Here is a 22336-nt window from a genome sequence, read left to right on the forward strand (position 1 = left end):
CGCCGCCGAGTTTCGCTTTCGTTTCCCGCTCGGCGGCGCGGAGCCGCCGCTGCCCGCCCCGCCGCTGAGAGGCAGCCGGCCGCGCCGCTCCGCCCCAGGTAATGGGGAGCCTGCAGGTCAGGAGCGGGGCCGGGCGAGGGTGGGGGGCGAGGGAAGGCGCCGGGCAGGGCCGCGGGGAGAGGCGGCCGGCTGAGGCGAGCTGAGCTTTCGCCTCAGGGCGACCGAGCCGCGGCCGCCGAGCGAGGCGCCTTTCGAGGCTGTTTCCACCGGCGGGCGGCGGGCTCGGCACCGCGGCAGCCCCCTCTCCAGGCCTCGGAGCCGGGGGAGGTTTGCACCCTCCAGCTAAAGGCGACCCCGTCCCCCTTCCCTAGACAGATTTTACAGCTTGGGAAGGGGGTGCGGGGGGGAAGTCGCCCCAGCTTTTTAGGCGCTGCCGTCTGGCGTAGCCCTCGGGATTGCCCGGCTTCTCACCAAATCTGCCTGAGCTCGGGATTAGCTCTCCCAAGGGCTTTTTACATGTTAGGAGACGTCCTGCGGTCTTTTGCATAGACGGCGCTACCCGTTCTGCTGACGACAGAGTGGTTTCTGCTGCGCTGTAAATAATAAAATGTATTTTCTCTTTCCTGTTGGGCAATAGAGTTCCTGTTCGGAGATCCTAGAAGGCAAGAGCAGTTCAGGTAAGCCCCTTCCTCTGGCCTTCTAGAAATCAGAAGTGTGCTCCTTCATTTAAGCTGAAAATTCATTGCAGCTACAACCAGCAAACTAGAAAACACCGATATGGGGAAATACCTGTTTGGGGTTGCTTTTGGCTGAATTGGATATGGTTGTGGACATAGTAACAATATAAAAAAACTCCCCCACTCTATACTGCTGGTTTAGTTCGCTAAGTAAAAAGTGATTTAAAAAACCCTCTGAATGTGTATGTTCCTTACAAAGAAAGAACTTGTTTATGGGCCGTAAGCGCAGACCAAAGAAGAGACACAGAATTAAAGCTCAGTGCAAGATCTCTGCAGGCAGATAGCAGGAACATACCATCAAGTGTTCATCTGCTTGGGTGGTTGTGGGTCACAGACTCTGCAGAGGCCTGGGGCAGTCATCTTTACACCTGACTGGAAATTAATAGCAAAATACTGAGAATGCCCTGAAGGCAGCAAAAGCAGGCTTTAGCCCTCTCAGAAAAACAGCCTCAGAGGGGAGAAATGGTGTTTCCTGCTTTTACAAGAATTTTGAAGCCCTCGTTATTGAAGGCTTTTCTCATTTGCTTTCTCAGCTGGAGTTTTAGTGGCAAACGTAGCCCAGCATCATAGTGGTACTATGGCCAGTAAACAAAGCCCTGTGGCCCTGTGACAAAAGCCTGTTTCGAAGACATATGGTTCTCTCATACTTCTCTGCTCCTTTCTCCTCCTTCTCAAAATTTATTGCCCATTCAGCTGTGCTGATGCATTTATTTTTGAGGCTGGTGCTCTGTGTGTGTTGTCCCCCCTGCACCAATTATTTCACTGACCCATTTAAGAACATGTTCCTGACGATGGTTGTGTCGGCCAGCCTAATGGTGGGGAGAATAAATTGTTGGAAAGGGAGAGATAATAAGAACAAGTGGTGGGGGAGGGGGGGACACCTAACCAAGCTCCATCCTCAGACGAACAGGGAAAGGATAGGGAAAGAAAAGCAGTCAGCCACTTCTGAGGAAAAGATATTTGCCCAAAGGACCTATTGGCTATATGCTGGTAATTCCTCCACTAAGAGGACTTTGGGTGCTGAACCAGTCAACCCCCTTTGGGGGCTCAGGCTGCATTTCACCAGGGCTGACTTTTGCCAGGTCACACAACGGTATCTTGAAAACGGACTGCTTCAAAAGAGGGCCTGTGATGCTGCCCTGATATTTATGTGAGGACACTGATTAGGAGCTGACCACTCCTGTATATATATGCAGGAGTGTGTATATGTATATATATATATATAATGTATATGTATACACACACATATATACATACAGGAATACTTCCTGTATTCAGTTACAGGAAGGGAGCTGCTCCTTGGTCGAGAATATGAAACTGCAAGCATTCACAGACTTGCAAGAGACAGTGGACAGCATAATGCTGATCGTTTCTCAGAATGCAGATAAGCTAAGTTGACGGAGCCCAGCTGAGCTTTGCATTCTCCTGAAACTCATGTTGAAGTGATTAATAAAGGGGTTGAAATGAAAGACAAGGAGGTCTTGAGGTAAGGTGGGGTAACAGGGGACACTAGACAGGGAAGTTGATTTGAACAGAATAAGGAACAAGAATTCCTCCGGGAAAGTAAGGGAGTTGGCACCTATTAGTGTGATCTCTCCCTTAAAGCAAAGTCCTCTCAATCTGTGTATTTTCACTCTTGAGGCCTTGATATCTTTATTTGTGCTTTCAAAGTCTCTGGAAAAGACAGAAGATCAGACTACGCTAAAAAATACTAAAAAGTAATGACAGTAAGATAAATAAAATTGAGAGCTCTAAAACACACCTATATTAAAAAATATATTGACAGTGGTTTCTTGGATTTCACTTTATATTATTTTATATCCTAGGGTCAAGCATGGTAGTGGATGAAGAAAGCTTGACGGTCCCCATTAATAAAGATGCTTATGAAGCTCTTAAGAAAAGAGAGTCCTGTCTAAGTAATCTCATTTACAAGAAGTTTGCTTGTATGCTGGCCTTCAAAAGCACAAAACGTCTTGTTGAAGTATACAGGAGAAAACTAAAGCATGGGATTCACATATCTGTTTGCAAGGATGATCTCACAACACATGAGGCTGATGCTTTGGTGAATGCAGCCAATGAACATCTAGACCATGCAGGAGGTCTTGCTTATGCCCTTTTGAATGCTGGAGGGCCAGAAATAAAAGAACAAAGCAATCTTCATATTCAGAAATATGGAAGTCTCACAGCTGGCCAAATAGCTGTGACAGGTGGAGGAAAGCTTCGTTGTAAGAAAATTATCCATGCAGTTGGTCCAAGATGGTCCTTCTATGAAAAAGAAACATGTTGTAACCTACTTGAAGAAGCCATTGTGAATGTTCTGAAGTACGTGAATGCTCCAGAAAATAATATCAAGTCTGTGGCTATCCCAGCAGTGAGTTCAGGTGTTTTTGGCTTCCCACTCACTTTGTGTGCTCAAGTGATTGTAATGGCTATAAAGGAATTTGTTGAGAAGAGTCCACCAAGCTGTCTCAGGGAGATCCGTCTGGTGAACATTTGTGAGCCTACAGTTGCAGAAATGAAAAAAGCCTGTGAAAAGTTGCTAGGTGATAGCAGTTTGTTTCAGGAAAATCTATCAGCTCTGCAAAGCCAGCCTCCACATTTCTTCGTAGCTGGAGGAACTCATTTGAGTATCGTAAGAGGACTTATTGAAGAGCAGAAGGTAAGTCTGTCCTGTAACACGTTCAACATGGAGTTGCCTCCAGGTCTCTATAGGATTGGAGCCCTATACACGTATGGGTCCACTGAATAGTAATCTTCTCATCTTGACGAGATTAAAACAAACGGTCAATAAATTATATTTGCATGGGTAAGTTTTTAGAAAATTATTGAATGTTAGAAAGTTTTTATTTCTTGTTTGTATACATGCTATAATAGGAGAATGGGAAGCAGCTGAAAGGTTGGATGATTAATAATAATATATTCCTATGTTAATGTTTATCTTCGTTATCAACATGATAGAAGTCCTTATTTTAGCATGCATTCCCTTGAAATCTTTGTTTCTTTGTTTCTTTTTTCTTTTTTTCTTTTTTTTTTGCACCAAGCCTTCTCTCTTACAATTTGAGAAATGTTCTCAGAGGGGTCACTACTGAAGTTATCATCACTGAAACAGCTGAAAATATCTTACACAAACAACGCGTACTTTATCTTTAAACAGTGCATCATTTGAACTATTTAACTTAGAAAACCTGATGCAAAATATGTGGGTTTCATCATGAGTAATCCAATAGAGTTGTTAGACTGGAAGCTAAATGACAAGAATGGCACTTGCTTTTAGCAAATACAAAATTTAAAACTTGCATTAAAAAAAATTGACAAAATTTCATAACTTACAATTTTAAAGAAATACCTTAATTCTGTAGAAAGTTTATTTTTTTGAGACAAGAGTAAAGAATAGCAAGGTTGACATTGTGGGGAATTGTAATACAGTGCTGAAAGATAGCATATGCCTTCAAGGCTATTAGGAGAATACGGACCAGTCTTGTATCTTTAGGCAGTCTTGAACAATTAAGGTTAGAATGATTACTGCTGTTAACATTCCATCCCAAGTTTTTTTGCATTTTACATATTTGATTTAAAATATATGAGGCCTAGTTAGTGCACTAAGGAAATCTACTGTCTCCACTGGGCAGTGGAAGCAACCGTAGCTTTGCAGTTCCCCTATGTGCACTGACCCCAGTTTTGGATACCAGTGCGTACTACCCTAATGCTGGGAGCGTCCGCGTGGGATGTGGTAGCGGACGTAGCCCTGTCTGCTCGCTGATGACTGGCTGCAGAATTGCATTTGGTGAGGTGCATGCGGGTCACGCCTATATCTGCGATGCTAATTCTGTTGAATATGCTCTGATGACTTGAACAGGTTTCATGCATGGTACTGGCTTCTGAAAAAAACATGACTTTACTGTGCTAGAAGGTGTATCTTTGCTATGTTCCAGCTCTGTCCTTAGTAGTACTGAGAGAACCTTTCAAGCAATTCATCTGCTGCAATCAGGATTTTTCACAAGGAACTGTTCCTAGAGGGAATGCTCTTTGTAGTAGCAAATCTTGTAAATAGTAAACTTGGAGTGTACTGAAACTTCTTATTCTTTTCTTCCAGACTACAGCTATTGTTAATTCTGTGTTCATGGACGGCAGTTTTCACAAGGATGTTTCAAATGGAATACTGCAAAAAGGAGGCCCAGCTCTTCAGGATGAATTTACGTCTCGTTTTTTTAAACATTCTTCATCTTACAAGGAGCTCATAAAAACATGTGGGTATAATCTGCCCTGCAACTCAGTACTGCATGTTGTATGGCCGCAATACTCCCACAAGCTGTTGCTACGCGAGGTGATGATCAGTTAGATTGGATTTTAATTGGTGATTTTCATGTTGAGTAATGTCAGGACTAAAACACTTGCTTTTCCTGTAGGAACTAAAAGCTGCAGTGACAAGATGTTTGGGTTACATTTGGAATCAGGAGTCTTCTTCAGTTTCTTTCCCCGCAAAGGGGATTTGGTCGCTTTTGCTGCCCATGGATACAGTGGCAGAGGTCATGATTGCAGAGGTTCTTAATTTTGCCATGGAACACCCCGAGAAGAAGATAGCTGTACAGTTTGTGCTCCACCCAGATGACTATGATGCCTATCAGGTAATATATTTGGTGTTAACCACCAATAAGGAGAACCCAAAATAGCTGTAAAAAAAGTTCCCATATATGACAGCAAGTTAAAATACTCTGAATTACATACTATTTATAACATATTTGTGAGTGGCAGGTCCTTTATGTAGCTATTTGTCTCTCACTAACAGGTATTACTTATCTTTACAAATCTCTGTTGTCTCTTCACCAATCCAAAAGTCCTCACACTGTAGTCAGATAGCAAGGCTATTGCTTAGAGAAAGCTCTGAAATTCTCAGGACTGTCAGGGATCTTGTAACAAAGACTCTATCCATCCTTAGTTCATTAGGAAATGAGCTTATTATTCATTAGGAAATTTCTTTAACCAATTTCTTCACGTGAAGTATCCCAGGACAAAACACTGTCAACTTAGCATGAGAAAAGGACTGCAACTTGCAAATAAGCAGTAGTGGCTGCAGTCAGCCATTTACACCTTTGGAATATTTGGCCTAGGTGATTAATATGCAACTATCTTAGATAGCCATCTATTATAAAAATACAGCGTTTGCTCCTGCTCCCATTTAAGTCCAACCATCTATTCTTTCAACAGGTGCCATATACTGTAACAGTCCCATAAACTCTTAAGAAGGCTGTATGATAGCTGTGTGCTCATCAGGGCACAGCAGAAACCCTTTGCGCTGCATAGGAAAGGCAATTTGCCATAAGCCAAATCCAGAGCCTAGTGGAGTAGTGCTTCTCAGCCTTTCAGTGTGAGATCATGAAGAGGCTGTTTGCAGTAAAGGTAGGGGGATAGTCTTGGGTTTGGAGCTGAGTAAAGATTCATCAGCATTCGACCACAAGTAGCAGGCACCTTCATCTACTGTAGTTTCATGGGTTCCTCATATGCCACAGCCACAGAGTTGGTAAAGTTGCCATTCAGTACGTAACGTGTCTTACCTTTGGAGAATTAGAGAAACAGGTATGCATTTGATCTTGTCAGTAGTAACAGTTTGGGAAAAGCTGACCGAATGTGAACTGTTAACATCATTTCAGAATTTGTTGTGTGTAGTTACAACTGTAAACTGCTTATCTAATAGAATTCTGATGAGACAAATTGCATATTTGATAAGAGGTTGCAAACTGCTCCTAAACTTTTCTCTTTCAAGATTTTCCAGAGCAAACTTTCTTCAGCAGCAAGCAAACTGGAAAAAAAGCAATATTACAACAGAAGCGATCATTTGAGTAAGTAACGAACAGAAAGGGTGTTTCAGCTACATCACCATTCCAGACTGAGAATCTAAAATCAATTTCTGTAAAAAGTACCTAATACCTGCATATGTGCGGTGGGGAAAGGAGAAGGCAAAAACGTATGAGTGCTTTGCATTTTGATAGTTTTAGTGTTTGGTAGACTGGTTGCTAAGGGATGAAATGGTCAAGAGGAGTTCTGATGCTGCTGGGAAAAGGTGACACTTCCTCTGAAATTATATTTTGTAAAAGTTATTTTAAAAGTTACTAGCTCTAATAATAATGCTTAGTTTCCTTTTACTATTTCAGATTACTGTATAAATGAACTGAAAGTGCTGAATTGACTCCTGAAACTGTCATATTTTGTCTTCAGAAGTTAGATCAAAGATGGGAGATGAATAAGTTTAAAATGATATTTCCTTAAAATCAAATACATGTTTGAGGAATCTAGTTGTGTCAGTTATGCATTTGCTTCTAACTAGTCATGTTTCAATCACAGTTTCCACCATGTCAGGAATTGGTGCATGTCATAAAATTGGTCCAAAGGCTGTTTCAAACCTAAGTTAGATAAAAATTTGTAGATAGCTACTAACATGAAATTGCATTTTAAATAAATGACTTGTACTTCTTCCTCGTGTTCCTGCTCTGAAAGACTTTTCCAGTTACATATGGGCAAAGTTATGTCAGCTTCTCTCCTCCTTCCACCTCAGAGGACATGAAAGTATTTGACCTGGATACTTTAAAGTAGTGATCATCAGGTCTGCTGAGTCTAATTATGCCTTATGAGTCTGAGTGGGACTTGTACATTATACATAGTCATAACTTTTTTTTGTTTATTTTGAGAGAAGATATTGCCAAAATGATATTGTTAAGAAGGCCTTAAATTGAAGCTTTTTCTGTGCCTCTTCACCAGTCCCCTTGTTTTGCAGTATTAGCATTTAAAACGATTTGTTTTTATAGCTTTTCCAGAATCTTTTTCAGATAATTTTTTTCCTCACTTAATTATTAAAACTATAATGAAACTTAGTCTGGCCCTTCCTTACTACGGTCACAACTGCACTCCACAGCTTTGTCACGCTGAGCAAGTATGATAAATCTTGTACGACTGAGAAGCAAGGCCTTTGCCTTATCACTTCTGGTTTTCTGTTACAGTTTTGTTCGGCTTTTGGTTAGGACCTTGTGGCTGGCACTGGAGTTGAAAAGTACACGACAGGCCATGAGCAAAGTTTCAGTTCAGGGAAGTGAAGACATTGTGCTAAGATCATGTTCCCTTAGCCCTTCCACATAAACCAAACATAATTATATATGGTTTCCTGGGTACAACTCGTCAATATGCCAGGCCTCTGCAAAGAATTCAGGAATCATAGTTGAAGATACCTATCTTGGGAAAAATTTGAATAGAGAAAAGGTGTTGTTGCTTGAAACGTAGTAGTGCAGGGTGAGCATGAATGAAATGTATATTTGCACTGATTTATTTCTTGCTTAGGAAAAGTTTACAAATTTAAAATACACCAGTTGACTTTTCCTGAGCAACATTTCAAAAGTACACTGTTTTTGTTAATTTTGGCATTACTTCTCAGTCTCACTTACGAGATTTGTCACTGACGTTAACAGGGACGGGATTGGGCTCTCCCTTAAAAGAAGATTTTCAAAAGTAAAAATGATAGTCAGTGCTTAATCATTGTCAGAAGTCATTCAGAGGATATCAAATAAATTCTGCATTTTTTCCCCCCTTGGAAAAAAAGATTACACACCGCCTGGTGTGTAATCTCTCCTTTGAGCATACCAGAAGAGTAGAATGCTTCTTACACTGCACAGTCTTGGATTACATATAGAAATTTGTGACAGCATTGAAAGCTTTTTACTCTTCTAATGCCTTTATGTAAACAATCTTTCTTCCAGGTACAGAGTCAGGCAGACAAAGCGTAAGAGAGAGTACAGACAATAGAACAGCTATTGAACTTAAGGGGAACACACTTGCAGCATTGGAAGCAGCAAAACTGTGGATCCAAAACATAGCACAAGCTCAGGAAAATCATTGTGCTACTATTGAAAACAACTACATTTTTAACCTCGGTAAAAAAGAGTTTGCAGAACTAGCTCGAGAGCAGCATTCTAGTGTACGTGTATCAGAAGAAGTGAGAGATGGAAAAGCAAGACTGGAATTTCATGGCCCCCCTGCTGCTGTCATTGATGCAGTGCTTGCAACTGAAAAATTACTCCTTCGTATGCAAGAGAAGACTTTGGCCAAACAGGAGGAACTGCTGTACTTTTTGGGTATGTAAAATAAATAAAAGCCTTAAGTTGGCATACATAAGAACAAGTATGAAGCAACATAGATCTGTGTATTGCCGATATTAGAAAGACATGTTCAACAGTTCACACATACACTACATTACTGTAATTATTGAGGTCACTCTCTTTATTGCGTGAGCCCTGAAAGACCATTTGTTATCATACTGACTTCAGTTACTCACTGGGCAATATTCCTAGTGGGCCCCAGTTTATGCTGGGGCTGGCCGTCATCATACATCCAGCTGTAATCCTGGCTTCCTACAGGACAGGTTAACTTTAAAGTCTGACTGCTGGTCGCTTAAGAAATTTGCACTTAATTGACCCATACTTTTGCTGAGCTCTTTTGTTAGCTACCAGCTGTAGCTCCGTTGGAGAACCTAGCAGCGGACTTGTTCTGCAAGGTCTTTGACTTTGATTGATAGCTGATATAACTAGTGGAATTACAAAAAGTTACTGAGCAATCCCTTTTTCCTAGTGTTTGTACAGTCATTTAAGATAGATTCCACTGTATAAAGGTAGGCAGTGGAGAGAGATAATAGAGATGATAAATTGCTTTTTTTTAATTGTTTTTTTCTGGTTCCTTTACTAAATGAACAGAATAACATTATGAGCAAAGTTATTGGCTAACTGAATTGGTTTAAGTATTCCTACATCAGGACAGGCTTTCTTTTTTCTGGCTTAGGTGTACTAATACCAAAAGGCAGTTTTTTTTTTTTTTAATGGGACTTTTTGCCCCACTAACTTCAGCGAACTCTGGGTAAGGCCCAGAGCATTCTTGATAAATGCTAATGTTTGTATTTTTGTTAAAATAAAAAATAATTTAAAAAAAAAACACACAACACCTCAGCCATAAGTACATCAGTGACTTACAAGAGGTAGGTAGCTCTTAGAACAAACAAACAAACCCCTAAACGTGTGCCAAGTACTCTCAGTAATAGCCTTTGGCATCATTGTGCTCTTCAGAAGTCCCTGTGATAAGTGCTGAGCTAGATGATAACCTGAAATTGTTTGCCTTAGCCTCAGAAATATTTAATATTATTTCTTCTTAACTATAAAAACCAAAATAAAGTATTGGATCCCTTTTCCTTGCCTTTACTCCAGGTGGTATTATAAATAAAATGTTTACTCCCTTATCTACATTCAGGCCAACCAGAAGCAGGTCAGCTTTCAGAAGGACACCTTGATAGGACAAAGAATACTAAACGCTTCCAGATTTCACTGGTGGAATCACACCGTCAAGAATTTAAGGACAGACAAAAACAGTTTGAAAAAGCTGGGCTTCTTGTTCTCAAGGTAAAGAGGGTATTCATTGCAAAATTAAATCTCAACTGATAAAATACAGCTGAACTAAGTGTTTAACATGCTTAAACTTGGATGAACTTTGGATTTGGATGAACTTGGATTGCTTTTAAAGATTAGGATCAAATCAGTCTAAGCCTTAAAATAGATCTAGACTTTACTTCCAATAAAAAGACCTAGTATTTTAAACATATAGCAAATAATTACTGAAAGAATATGGTTAAATTCTTATAAATATTTTTAAATGTATTGTATATTTTGTGCCTCAAATGTTCCTTTAAAGGGCTCTAAAGGGACACAAAATTCAGCTATTAAGTAGCGTATTCTCAGACACTTTAATGTAGTGTCTCTTTTCTTCTGAGCTTGACACCAAAAATTAGCAACTGAATTTGTCAAGAGTTGTAATTTCATTACTAACGAGTTGAAGTTGAGCACTACTTTTTTTTTTTTTTTTTTTGGAATCACTGCTTTGCTATATGGGCAGAACTTGAGTTTGTGCCACACAGCAAAATACCAGAGTCTCTAAACACAGGGATTTGTGCGTTTAACAATAATAGCAGGTAACTGGAAACCAGACTGCCATGTCCCTGTTAAGCTACTGCATGACCTCAGCCACTTATGTTAAGGCCTCTGTTTTTATTGACAGTTTCAGGAGACTTGACCATTTCACTTAAAGGCAAAAACAACAGAAAAGGTATACAAATGATGTACGGGTGGGCACTGCTACAGACCCTTTCATATGAAAAATGAATATTTCAATTTAAATATTAGCAAATATGAACCAGATGAAAGGAAGTGATTAAGTCATGTATTTTTGATCTGTAGAACTAATGAAGTTGTTGAATCTCGACCCAAAAGCTACACCAAAGTTTAAAACAGTACTGCACTGAAACCAATCATAGCTCAGTTAAATGACTTTTAATAGAACAGAAGTTTGATCATGCTTTTGCACTTTCTAATTTTTAGCTGAGTAGCCAGGAAGAGTCTGGCATAAGCAGGCTACTGCAGAAGAGGCCTTGCAGGCCCCTGGTATTGACTATTGCTACAGGCCTGTGGCTGGCCCACTGGTCAGGTCTAGTGTGCCAGTGAGATCTACAGGGGCCAAACTTCCCCAAAGGTCCTTCTAGTGTTACTCACACTGCATGGAATTCCTATGAGGCAAAAGCTACCCTAAAGGCTCTCTTATTTGCAGACCTTTTCACGAGAGCCCAGTTTGCATCAGCTCTGAAGCTGTGCTCAATGAGAGCTGAGGTTCTCCATGCCTTACAGGACACTTGCAGTCCTTTGCAAGGTTAGGCTAGGAGGACTGACACAGCTTATTCTGATTACTGGTTGATACCTAACCTGTTCAGCACAGCTCAACTACTGAAAATCAGTACAGTAAGATATATTCTCACTGATTTCAATAAGCATGGGATAGTGGCGTGGTTTGTTTTCTCCTGACCAGCTGCACGCTTCATCTGCATTGACTGCGTAGCTGATAAGGCACATCAGCTAAGTCAAGAGTTCTTAGTTTGAAGAATATAGCCTGAACAAGGGCATTCATGCATTTTACTGATAGTGGTCCCTTCCTGTTTGCTTACATTTCACTGCTATTTATGTTATAGGTAGAAAAAATACATAATCCTCTTTTATCTGCTGCATTCCAACAAATGAAAAAAAGAACAGAAGAAAAACAAGCTACCTCCAAAGTAAGCCACAAGTTGTACCAGCACGTTCCTGCTCAGTTCTGTGACTTGGTATGCCAAACTGGGTTTCACAGAACATACTCACCACCAACAGGTAGTAACCTGCTTTTGCATCTCTAATCAAAATGAACAGTGACTTGACTGCTAAAGTTGGATTAAGGTCAGAAAAAAATGACATTCCTCCACAAGTACTGGTTATTACCAGTATTTAGAGTCATACGAGCTTAATATTTTTCTGTAGTAGGGTTTTACTATTTTTTCCTTCCTAATACTGTAAAAGTCAAGTAAGACTCTCAGAAGACAAGCCTGGCTTCTAGTCTAGCCCAGCTAGACTGTTGACAATTCTGTTGACAGAATTGTTAATATACATGTAATGCCACGTCTGAGCCTTTATTTTGTTGCATTACTCGTTAAACAAGAAGCTCCTATCTACTTGCTGAAAACATGTATTCCACATCTTAATGCTTTACAACCTTTACAAAGGAATTCCAGAATAATAGAGGCCGGAAGGTACCTCTGAAAGTCATCTAGTCCAACCACCTGCTCAAAACAACTACAATCAAATAAAGTAAATAATTTGAGTAAGCAGAGTGGCACTCAAAAAAGTAGAGTATGTTTAGGAAGAAAGATGAAAACACTCAAATAAAAAGCTTCTTGATGTGGTTATTATGAAATACTGTGGTAGATAGTGTTCAAGAAGTTTCCACAACTGCAAAGAATAAGCATTCCCCTCCTTATCCTGCAATCAATTAAATGCAGTAGTATGTGGGTTTTTGCTAGTCAAATGTGGAATTAGGATTTCAGGCAATAAACTTTTCAGAAAGCAGATTTGCTTACATGACACACTTTCAAAACAATAAACATAACTGTCTAATGTTGTTTGTTTGCAGTTTTTCCACACAATACTCTAATAGCTTTTTTCATGCAATACTCCCCTTATAAATACCAAGCCTTTTTCCTTTTTTCCCCCTTGCAGTTTACATTACTAAAACCTTATGTCCTTTGGTGCTTATCAGAGTGCCTAGCTCTTGGTGACAGCTGACAGTGTTTAGATGAATAGAATTATCTTGATGTTTCTATCACTAAAGGAACAGTTAAACCAGAATGGCCATCATCTGTCATTGCTCACAACTTCAATGGGAGTTAAATACTAGTATTGGAGGAAAGAGTATAGACACTTGCATTTAACAGTGAAAAGCTTCAGCAGACGCTTTATGCAAATATATTTCCAAGAAGGTGGAACATACTGGACTGTAGAATACTGAATTCAGTAAATACTGACTCCAGAAGCAAGCCTTTTAGTACCACAATTCTAAAAGAACCAGTTCTTAAAGACAAATTTGTCTTTCTTTTTTCAGAACAAAAATACGGAGCTGGCATCTACTTTAAGAGGAACCCCAAAAGCCTAATCGAGGCTAAAGACAAGCGGGAAACAGATTCTATAATGTGTGTGTTTGAGGCGGAGGTATTAACAGGCTCATACACTAGAGGTAAACAGTCTTATATTATGCCACCAGCAGTGGAGGGAGATGCCATTAAAGTATGTGACAGTTTAGTAGATGATGTAAATGATCCTAACATCTTTGTCATTTTCAACAGTATTCAGGCCCTTCCACAGTATTTGTTGACTTGTTCCCAGACTGGGGTGGGAAGGTCTGGGCCCTCTGAGAAAAGCAGCAGCGCGTTGAGTCATAATCAATCAGAACGATGATTGCTCTAGCTATGCAGAGACCACCTCAAAAAAAAAAAAAAAAAAGTCTAGTACTTAGATTCTAAGAGGATGCTCTTAGAATAACCTGCTTTAATCAAAGTGCCTTAAGACAAATCTGAAGCAACCAGAAGAACTATACTTTGATACCTTAAGGAGTTTAAAACAAACCATGTTAAAACAAACTATTCATCTATGAATCAAAATGGAGAGCATCACAACATAATTTAGAGTTCAGATGGTCATTTAGTTTATGTCTTAAAGTATTCTTAGTGTGCAACTATACACTTGATGTTTCCATAAACTGTCATTCATTTATTACACTTTCTTAATCTGAGGCAATGCATTCATTAATGAAACAAAGGAATCAAAGGCACAACCTAGATTTCTTAAGTTTTGTTTTGACTTGAAGAGGTGAACGTGTCAGGTGAATACTGTTTTCCACCTAAGGCTATGCTATTAAATTCACATAGTTATGATAAGTCAGGCAATACTTCATGATTTTTAATAGTTGTTGCTATTACAATTTTTATTAAGTGATTCCAAGTATTGTAGATACATGTATTCAAAATAAAAAAGTATGACAATATCAGCCAATCTGTTATGTCTTTCTGTAAGTATTAAGAATGCAACTTGGACTGTATTCAAGCCTCAGAGTAGTCTGAACCCTAAGTATAACCAAGGTTTAATGAAACTTTTCAAGAGGAACTTGTGCAAGTAAGTTCACAACACATTTGTACTGTATCTCCAACTCCCCAGGTAGGGGGTTACAGTGCTAGGAACAGGTCCAAGGCCCAAAAGAAATTCAGTTATAAAAGCATAATTCAGAACTGCAAATGAGGTTGTCAGTGGAGAATTTTGAGAATCACTGCAAGACAAACGTTTAAGTAAATATATTCATGTTTTGTCACTCCTCATCCCCCCCCCCCTTTTAAAGGCTAGCTAAGTCTGCCCTGTTTCTGAAGGGTAGCCTCTACAGTATGTGGGGCCAGTATGTTCTAATGATCATCTCCATTGCTGCCTCATGGAGAATTTGTGACTACCCAGTGCACACTGGTGTCAGATGGGCAAAAAGTCCTTGTGAGCTTGTAAGAACCATCTAAAACACACACAAGTCGTGGCTCTAACAGAAATCCCAAGGCTGCTTTTAGACAGTACCCTGGAAGCTTGAAGACAATTATTCTATTTCTGTTTCAGCTTTTCCATTCAAGCAGTATATTCTTCTTATCCATTCCTGTCCTATTCCCCCCCCCCCCCTCACATTTTCTTATTCACGCATTACTGCCAAGAAAACAGAGCTGTTGATTTAAGGTTTGCTAAACAGCATTGAGTCAGAATGGTCTCTTATTCCAGCTTGCTTCAAGGTATTTCAGTTTTTGAAAGGAGGTTCATGGCAGAGAAACTGGGGGGTTGAGTGGCAGCAGGAGGAACCAGAACTCACTGCAGAAAGTTTCTTAGCTACTGCAACAATTAGTAGTAGACATCAATTTTCAGAAAACCCTAGGGAGGTGTCCAGTTTCTTTCTGGACAAGTATAACATCTTTCTTCTTACTCTGAAAAAGATGATGTAGAAACAAGTTTTCATTGTTCAGTATTATTTTTAACACTGTTATACAGGTGTTAACAATGTATTTCTGTAGTATTTTTATTGACTTATGTAACTATTTTCCTAACTGCACCTGAAAAACACAGAGTTAGTGTAATAGATAAAAAAAAAAAAATACTGAGAAAATTAACAGCTTACTCCAGTGCCCAGCATGTGCTTTCTCCTCACTCCACATATACCCACAGTTTGAAGGAATTCAGTCTTTCTGAATATGGATCTTGCATTTTATTATAGCAAAGTTTTTTCTAATATATAATTTCTACTTCAGTTCCCCTGCCCTCCTTGCACTTATTATATATAGAAAGAATATATATATATAACACTACAAAAAGGTTATGTTGGAGGTTGTATATAATTATTTTCATCTGGTCCTCAAAAAGATGAATTTCAGATACAGAAGCTAGAAAATAAAACCAGCACAAAGTAGATGTACTAAGTAGTACATATAAAAATAATTACCACAGTAATCGAAAATTCCTGATCTTAGTCCTACAACAATCAGTTAACTAGAGGCTACTCCACAGCCTCTGGGATTTCTCTGTCATCCACAATAAGGGTATGAATAATTCCTTCCCTTCGTTTCCCACTACTGACAGCCTTAATGCAACAGCTGTGATCACCAACACTGAAGTGAGTTTCAGTCCCATCTTCTACAAATTCACCCTAGGAGAAAGGAGGCAATATAATAGAAAAGTGCTGTTTTAATAAAATAAAAATCACAATGCATCAGGCTGTTTCCAAGGTCCCAATCAACTAGCTCCCGTAACTAGAGCAGCCATACTAGGTACTGGTGACAAAATACAGCACACTTGCTGAACAAGGATGCAAAGTCTCAGATGCTGCTTTGTCAAGGCTAGCAGTTACAGATCTGTGTTTAAGCGATAATCAAAATTTCTCGTGATCAAGAAGGGAAGAGTTCGAGTTCTTCAGACACGTGAATTAATATAGTCAATTCATGTCAGTAAAACAAAAATGGAAAGGCCAATTTTCTGAGATTTGCAGTAGAGCTGGCTTTAGTCAACTGAAGTGGCAATAAAGTGTGAAGGATTTAGCAGCGCCATCTACAGTAGGATGAGTTAATGCCTGAATTAATACTGCCTGAATTAATACTGATAATTATGCATTTTAGATACACAGCTCCTGCATGTGAGCCTGGATTTTGCCACCCATGTCTTCTCCATCTTTGTCATCGTCATTGGGAAAATGGGGAAAAAAAAAACCAGTATGCTACTGACATCAATACAGTTTGACAAACACACACGTATACTCATAGCTTGCAAGACTATCCTGTAGTGCAGTTGTTACAGTGCAGAACTACGTTATAGAAAAGGTTGAGAACCATCAAGAGCAGAAGCTCTGACTCACTGTGAGAGGACGTTTGTCCCACTGACTACTGAAACATTTGATAAATATTTCCATCCTGTTTTCAAGTATAGGAAAACTTGTTCATTTTACATTTTGTATGCATCTGGGGGACTACTCGTGGCAATAATAATCACAGGGACGATTCTCTAGCAAGAAAGCACATCTTTCAAGGATGGGGAAGTGTATGTAACAGGCATACTGAAAACCATCATAAGATAAAGAGACAGTGAATGGATTAAGTCCTTTAGCTGTCAGTCTGTTTTAACGAATAATGCAGAAGTGGCAGAAAGACAAAAAAAAAAAAAAAATTCTTAAGCCCTAAAAGTCTTCCTAGATTTTCGGGGGGGGGGGGGGGAAGGGGCAGAGAAGCTACTCAATAGAGACCAACTTCCTGTCACTACTAACATGATGAGATTTGGATGAGGTGGCTCTACAGTCTGCATCAAACTTGAGTCCTTCCCACTCCTATGGGAAGTTCTCTCTAAAAACCCTGAACAACAGGCCCAGAAGATGTTTTGCTTATCTAAAAAGCGTAACCAAAAGCATTGTTTATGCTTATGTAGACTTTTGATGTTAAGTCAGAATACAAAATACTCTCAGTTATAAGATACAGGGAAGGAAGCTCAGAATGGTTAATAGCATACTAGCAGTCTATGTATTCAAACGTACCCTGTGGCAAAGTGAGGTAACTTGCTCCTCACTGTGGCTTCACTACCATATTAGCAAAATAAGCCACAGTATATCTCCATAAGCTTTGATTATATAGCCACAGCCTATAGAATGACTTTGGAAAATGATCACGTACCGCTGTTTCCATTTTTTCACCATTGCACCACACATCCATAGTGTCCTTTTCTGTGAAGGAAAGGAAAACAAGAAGTAGACAGAACAAGAATTTTTCCCCACCTACAGATGGAAAGATTTAGGAAAACAAAACAAAAAACAAATCTCCAAGCCCTGTTCCATTCTAATTAAGAACAGCTTTGGGGAACTGAAGTAACTGTAGTACATGGCCTGCATAGTCGGTTCTTATATTGAAGAGACAGAAGGCCCTGCCATCAATGGGCAAGCAACTTTTGCTATAAACATACATTTTTACCTCTCCCTAGCTCTGGCTGTTAACAGTGGATTGCTCTGAATGCTGTCAGAGATGTTCTGGCATCCTCAAACTGAAGAACTTGAGGATAGAAAAATGAAGTAGTCTGTGCCAATTATTTAAGGAGTGTTTATTCAATCAAATCCCAATTTTAACTTCTTTGAGGTATGTTTAAGTAAAGAGCAGCTTTACTTAATATCCACAAAGTTTCAGAGTTCTTAAGATCTCCTTGAAAACTCAAGTTCCATCCATACCATAATATGAAGAATCTTAAAATTGTACTGTTTCAAACAGTATTATTTTATTTTTCCCAGTACAACCTTCTTAAGTTCATTAGCTCTAGAATTCACATTACTGACACTGCCCTCCACTGGCAATGATTAGAGAGCTGAACCCTGCTCGCCTTTTAATTAAATACAAGGAGACTAAAACTGTGAGGAAAACCAAGCAGGCTGCAGGCTCTGTCATATATTAAGATTGCCCCCCCCCAGTCTTATTTGATCTTAGGATATTCATTCTGTCCTTACGTTTAATAAAGGAGAAAAAAAAAAAAAAAAACATAGTCCCTGATCTCATCTCTGGCTCTAACCTTGCAGCAACACCCAAGAAGCTTCCCCTACTAGATGCAATGGACACAAATTTCCCAGTAGCTTCCTTCTGCCCATCTGCTTGTAGTATTTTTGGGAAAGGGGGACGAAAGAGGAAAGATGTAACCAGACCCTTATTTTTTCAGATCGTTGTCTTTAGCATCTAATTAAGTGTTTCCAGACTACCCAGGATTTTGCACTGCAACAGTGCTAGCCTGAACTATACCTTCTCTTATCTGCCAGTTATTAAATGCACACAAGTTTATTCAAAGGCAACAACATGAAGTCAATATTTACTTACCTAGAACAACTCTATACTCCATGCCATCCAAACTCAGTACCCAAGTATTAGTTGTTTTTGACCTGTTCTCCATATACTTCTTGAGGCTTTTCCCATTGATATCCAACGTATATTCATACGCAAAGCCACTGACTGCATCAATGTTAATAGTAGCTTTTGTTTTAGCTGCTCCAACAGTAAACGTTTCTTTACCCACCAATTTAAACATCCATTCTTTTCTTATTTCTTCCTGTAGGAAAAAAAGCCAAAGACAATGGGTATTAATTAATAAACCTGAATATGTCTCAGGATTGAGACATTTTGAACTAGAACTTGGGCAACAGCCCAGTACTTAACTATTATTTCAGTATGTACGAATTCATAATATTTTGCATGTACAGAGTGCCTCTGCCCAAGGACTGCAAAGCACTTCATGAAGACTCACACCTTAATTGTAACTGAGAAGAGAATTATGTAGTCTATTAGATTACGTAAAGTTAGTCAACCAAATACATCTCACTTGCATTTATTAGTCTTTTGTTTGTTCTGATGCATTCTGCATGGAAGCACACTTACACAGTCTGTATCATAGTGAATTTTGAGCATATAGTAATTTCACCTTTCCATCAACATAGACAACACGTTTTCCTGACGTGGTCCCATGTTCAAATTCAATCTTATGAACACCATCACTTAAAGCTACTTCCCAAACGGCCACCAGATCTGTCATCTTCTCTAAATGGCTGTACCGGGACCTACAGAAACACCAACAAAGTACATTAATTGTGGTTGAGAGAGTTCAAATATTGCTGAATGTAGTTGAAAGCTTTACTACTTTATAGCAAGTCACCTTTTACCAATGAAAAAGTGAGATCTGAAAGAATAAATGTAACCAATTTTTTTATTTTCTTAAAAAAAACCAAACATTCAAATATGATAAAACTTGTCACAAAAAATAAGCACAAAGACAGGTAAACAGGTTCACTTTGACTAATACCATACAAGAACATACATCCATCTAACCTCTAAAACTTCCAAGGCAGATGACAACAAAGTTAAAAAACTACACTTACATTCCAGATGCTTATGGACAGTTCTGTGATTTCTTGGCAGTCACTAATACAGTACGCTAACTGGTCTGTTAAAGTGTTTTAGCCTTTTAAACTTGCAAACTAGTTAGGGTGACCAGTTTAGCTATTAAAAAATTTGTCTGTAACCTTTTTCATAAATATTACCTACATCATTCAGAAATGCAACTGTGCATGCACATACATATTACCCCTCCCTCCTTCCAATGGGGGGAAGAGATGTTGAGATATCCTTTCTTTAAGTGGTTTTTAAAACTCAGGTAAACTCTTAAGTGACTGCTGAAATTGTGGATATCTTTTCAAACCTGTTCATGCTGCAGTTCTGTTTTTTACCTTAGTTCATCTTCACCGACAGTAATCTCCTCACAGGATGCCATAGTAATCAAAACAGCTCTTAATCCAATTAGCAGCAAGAAAAAAAGAAAAGCTGAATAGCAATAGAGAAGCATTGAGAACTAGATTTTCCTAGTTTTCTCCATTTAAGATTATAGATCTTTTTAAAAAAGTGTGATGAACTATCATGTATTATTCATATATGTGATTTTTTTCCTCTTAGACAAAAAGGCAAATACAAGTTTATTTGGAAGTATTACTTTACAAAATTAGTATGGGCGATTTTTCCTAACTTTATTAGCACAGCCTAGCTTTGTCATGTATTTGATGAAAAGTACTTTGCCCGATTTACGAGAGAAAGTTTTGAAACGGACCTGACCAAAACAGGAACCAAATCCAGAACTTCACAGCTCAGTCACCAACTGTAACACACCGGAGACCATTGCCACTAGAGGCAAAATGAAATAGTGCCCGAGAAGAGGATATCAAATACTGCTTGGGAGAGCAGACAGGATGCAGGAGTCCTTATGGTCCACAGTCAGTGCAATATTCAAATCCTGAGTGAAGTGGAAGCCTTGTTCTTGTCTCAGACCTCTAAACATAAGCACCAGAGCCAGACTCAACAATTTCGACTTAATAGCTTTGCTAAACCACTGTAGCAGTTTTCAATAGTCATGGTAGCAATTTGACCTGGCAATTCAACCATAAAAATCTGTATTTACCAGAAATAAACAATGCAAGCACCATCAAAAAGCCTTCTAAGTAAGAAGTAGTGATTTATGTGTTCCTACAACACTGCTAACCTGTTTTTAATCCTTATCCTTTTCATTAAACACAATAGTTTGTGTAGGATCTATTTTCATTAAAAGCTGTCTTTTAAACTGTACTGTTAATCACATAAGCTGTAACAGACCTCCCAGTTGTCAGAGAATCATTTAAGCCGGTGGAACATAAAAGCATAAGAATACTGTACTCTATTTTTCTTCCAACACATGGCCTATTGCTCTAATCCAAAGTAGCTACCAATAGGTATAATTTCATTCAATGCAAATAACTCATTTTTGGTAAATAAATGGTACTTTTCCTTGAAAAAATGAATTAAAGTCAAGTCATGAGTTCTAGGATCTCTCTTGAGCATAATAGTTAATGCATTTAACATTAGGCCTCCTTCAGTGTAACTTGTTTCTGCTCTAAAGCAAGCTCAATAGCATTGCTATATTACTGTTTATTATCTTTTTCCTCAGCAACCCTACAAATTTCTGCTCGTGAACTGCAAAGTAAGTTCCAAAGACTGTGAGTTCATTTTTAAGAATATAAGGATTTAATTCTCCCATTTGTGAGTTGTGTATGTCAACTAATAATGACAACAAGGGGGTCTTTTTGTTGCTTTTGAAGTTTACAGTTTGGTTTCCATAAAGATTCTTATCCTCTGGAGCATCAGGGAAGTTGGGAAACGGTTATTATTTCTGCACCTCCTTTCTAAGGATTAAAAAAAGAGAAAGAGACTCTTACTGGCTCAGGACAGACTTACGCCGCCTGCCTCGACCATCTTATCAACACAGCAGCGACCTCAAGTTACAAAAAGTGCCAAAGAGGTGGAACCGGAGCACGTTTCCAGCCTGCTCGCAGACCCTGCATCCCCTGCGGTGGCATGCAACCCGGCCCTATGAAGTTTAGCAGCTAATTTAGCATCAATATTGAAAAGGCTACAAAATAACGGAAACTACACAGTCTCCTCCCCCAATCACTTCGTAACACGCTTTTCGAATCAAATCTGGGCACAAAACCCAGTCTCTAGGTCAGCTTCACCCTATCTAGAGGATGGGCAATACCCATGGAGCATAAAGTGAGAGCAGCACGCAGGAGACGCTGACTGACTAAGAAAACCTCTACCGCAGAACCGGCCCGCAAAAAAAAAAAAAAAAAAAAAAAGGGAAAATAAGAAAAATTACTTACTGCCTTGAATCAGTCCCTGGGACTCCGGGCAAAGCAAACCCCCCCACCCTAGCTCTGGCCGCTGCCAGGCGGCACTTAGCGCTGTAGGGCCTTGGAGGCCGCTCCAGCAGCCGCCAGGCCGGGGAAACCGCTTCCCCCCCCGCCCCCCTTCCCGCCCCGCCGCTGCCGAGCGGTCTCCAAGGCGCCGCTCCCTCAGCCCGGCCGCGCCGCGGCCAAAACACCCCCCGCCGCCGCCTCCCAGCGTCGGGCAGCGAGGTGACCGCAACGCCTCCGCGGGCTGGACAGGAGAGCCCCGGCCCCGGCCCCGGCCGCCCCCATCCCCAGCGCTGTCTCCTACCTGCGCGGGGCTCCGGCCGCTGCAGCCCCCACCGGCGCCACCTCCGTCTCCCCCTCCCTTCGCAGCTCTCAGCGTCTCAAAATGGCGGCGCGGCGCGCGCCCCGGCCCCGCCCCCCGCCGG

General features: G+C 39.9%; 2 protein-coding genes across 10 annotated transcripts; one reads left to right on the forward strand and one right to left on the reverse strand.

Annotated features, from left to right (window-relative positions):
• Positions 1–6: 6 nt before the first annotated feature.
• Positions 7–14164, forward strand: PARP9 (poly(ADP-ribose) polymerase family member 9). Of its 4 annotated transcripts, none has more exons than XM_068949135.1 (10): positions 7–98; positions 638–677; positions 2564–3396; positions 4831–5061; positions 5144–5362; positions 6499–6574; positions 8480–8854; positions 10017–10165; positions 11779–11953; positions 13218–14164. In XM_068949135.1, the coding sequence occupies exons 3-10, from the start codon at positions 2572–2574 to the stop codon at positions 13568–13570; spliced, it is 2403 nt and encodes an 800-aa protein (XP_068805236.1). In that variant the 5' UTR covers positions 7–98; positions 638–677; positions 2564–2571; the 3' UTR covers positions 13571–14164. The 4 variants fall into 4 exon arrangements, with proteins under 4 accessions (XP_068805236.1, XP_068805237.1, XP_068805234.1 ...); XM_068949136.1 differs by having other exon boundaries at positions 12–98; positions 638–662; XM_068949133.1 differs by having other exon boundaries at positions 29–116.
• FAIM (Fas apoptotic inhibitory molecule) lies at positions 14066–22334 on the reverse strand. Of its 6 annotated transcripts, none has more exons than XR_011141971.1 (7): positions 22216–22268; positions 19923–19982; positions 19121–19256; positions 18523–18751; positions 17344–17393; positions 15633–15836; positions 14066–15120 (listed from the first exon to the last, which is right to left on the reverse strand). XR_011141971.1 is itself a non-coding variant. In XM_068949139.1 (6 exons), exons 2-6 carry the CDS (start codon positions 19964–19966, stop codon positions 15687–15689), a joined length of 609 nt encoding a protein of 202 aa, XP_068805240.1. In that variant the 5' UTR covers positions 19967–19982; positions 22216–22268; the 3' UTR covers positions 14066–15686. The 6 variants fall into 6 exon arrangements, 3 of the variants coding, with proteins under 3 accessions (XP_068805240.1, XP_068805242.1, XP_068805241.1); XR_011141973.1 differs by lacking the exons at positions 19923–19982; positions 22216–22268 and adding exons at positions 20297–20516; positions 21435–21586; XR_011141972.1 differs by lacking the exon at positions 19923–19982 and having other exon boundaries at positions 22216–22330.
• Between the last annotated feature and the right edge of the window lie 2 nt (positions 22335–22336).

This window comes from Struthio camelus, chromosome 6 (assembly GCF_040807025.1).
Source record: "Struthio camelus isolate bStrCam1 chromosome 6, bStrCam1.hap1, whole genome shotgun sequence".
NCBI lineage: Eukaryota > Metazoa > Chordata > Aves > Struthioniformes > Struthionidae > Struthio > Struthio camelus.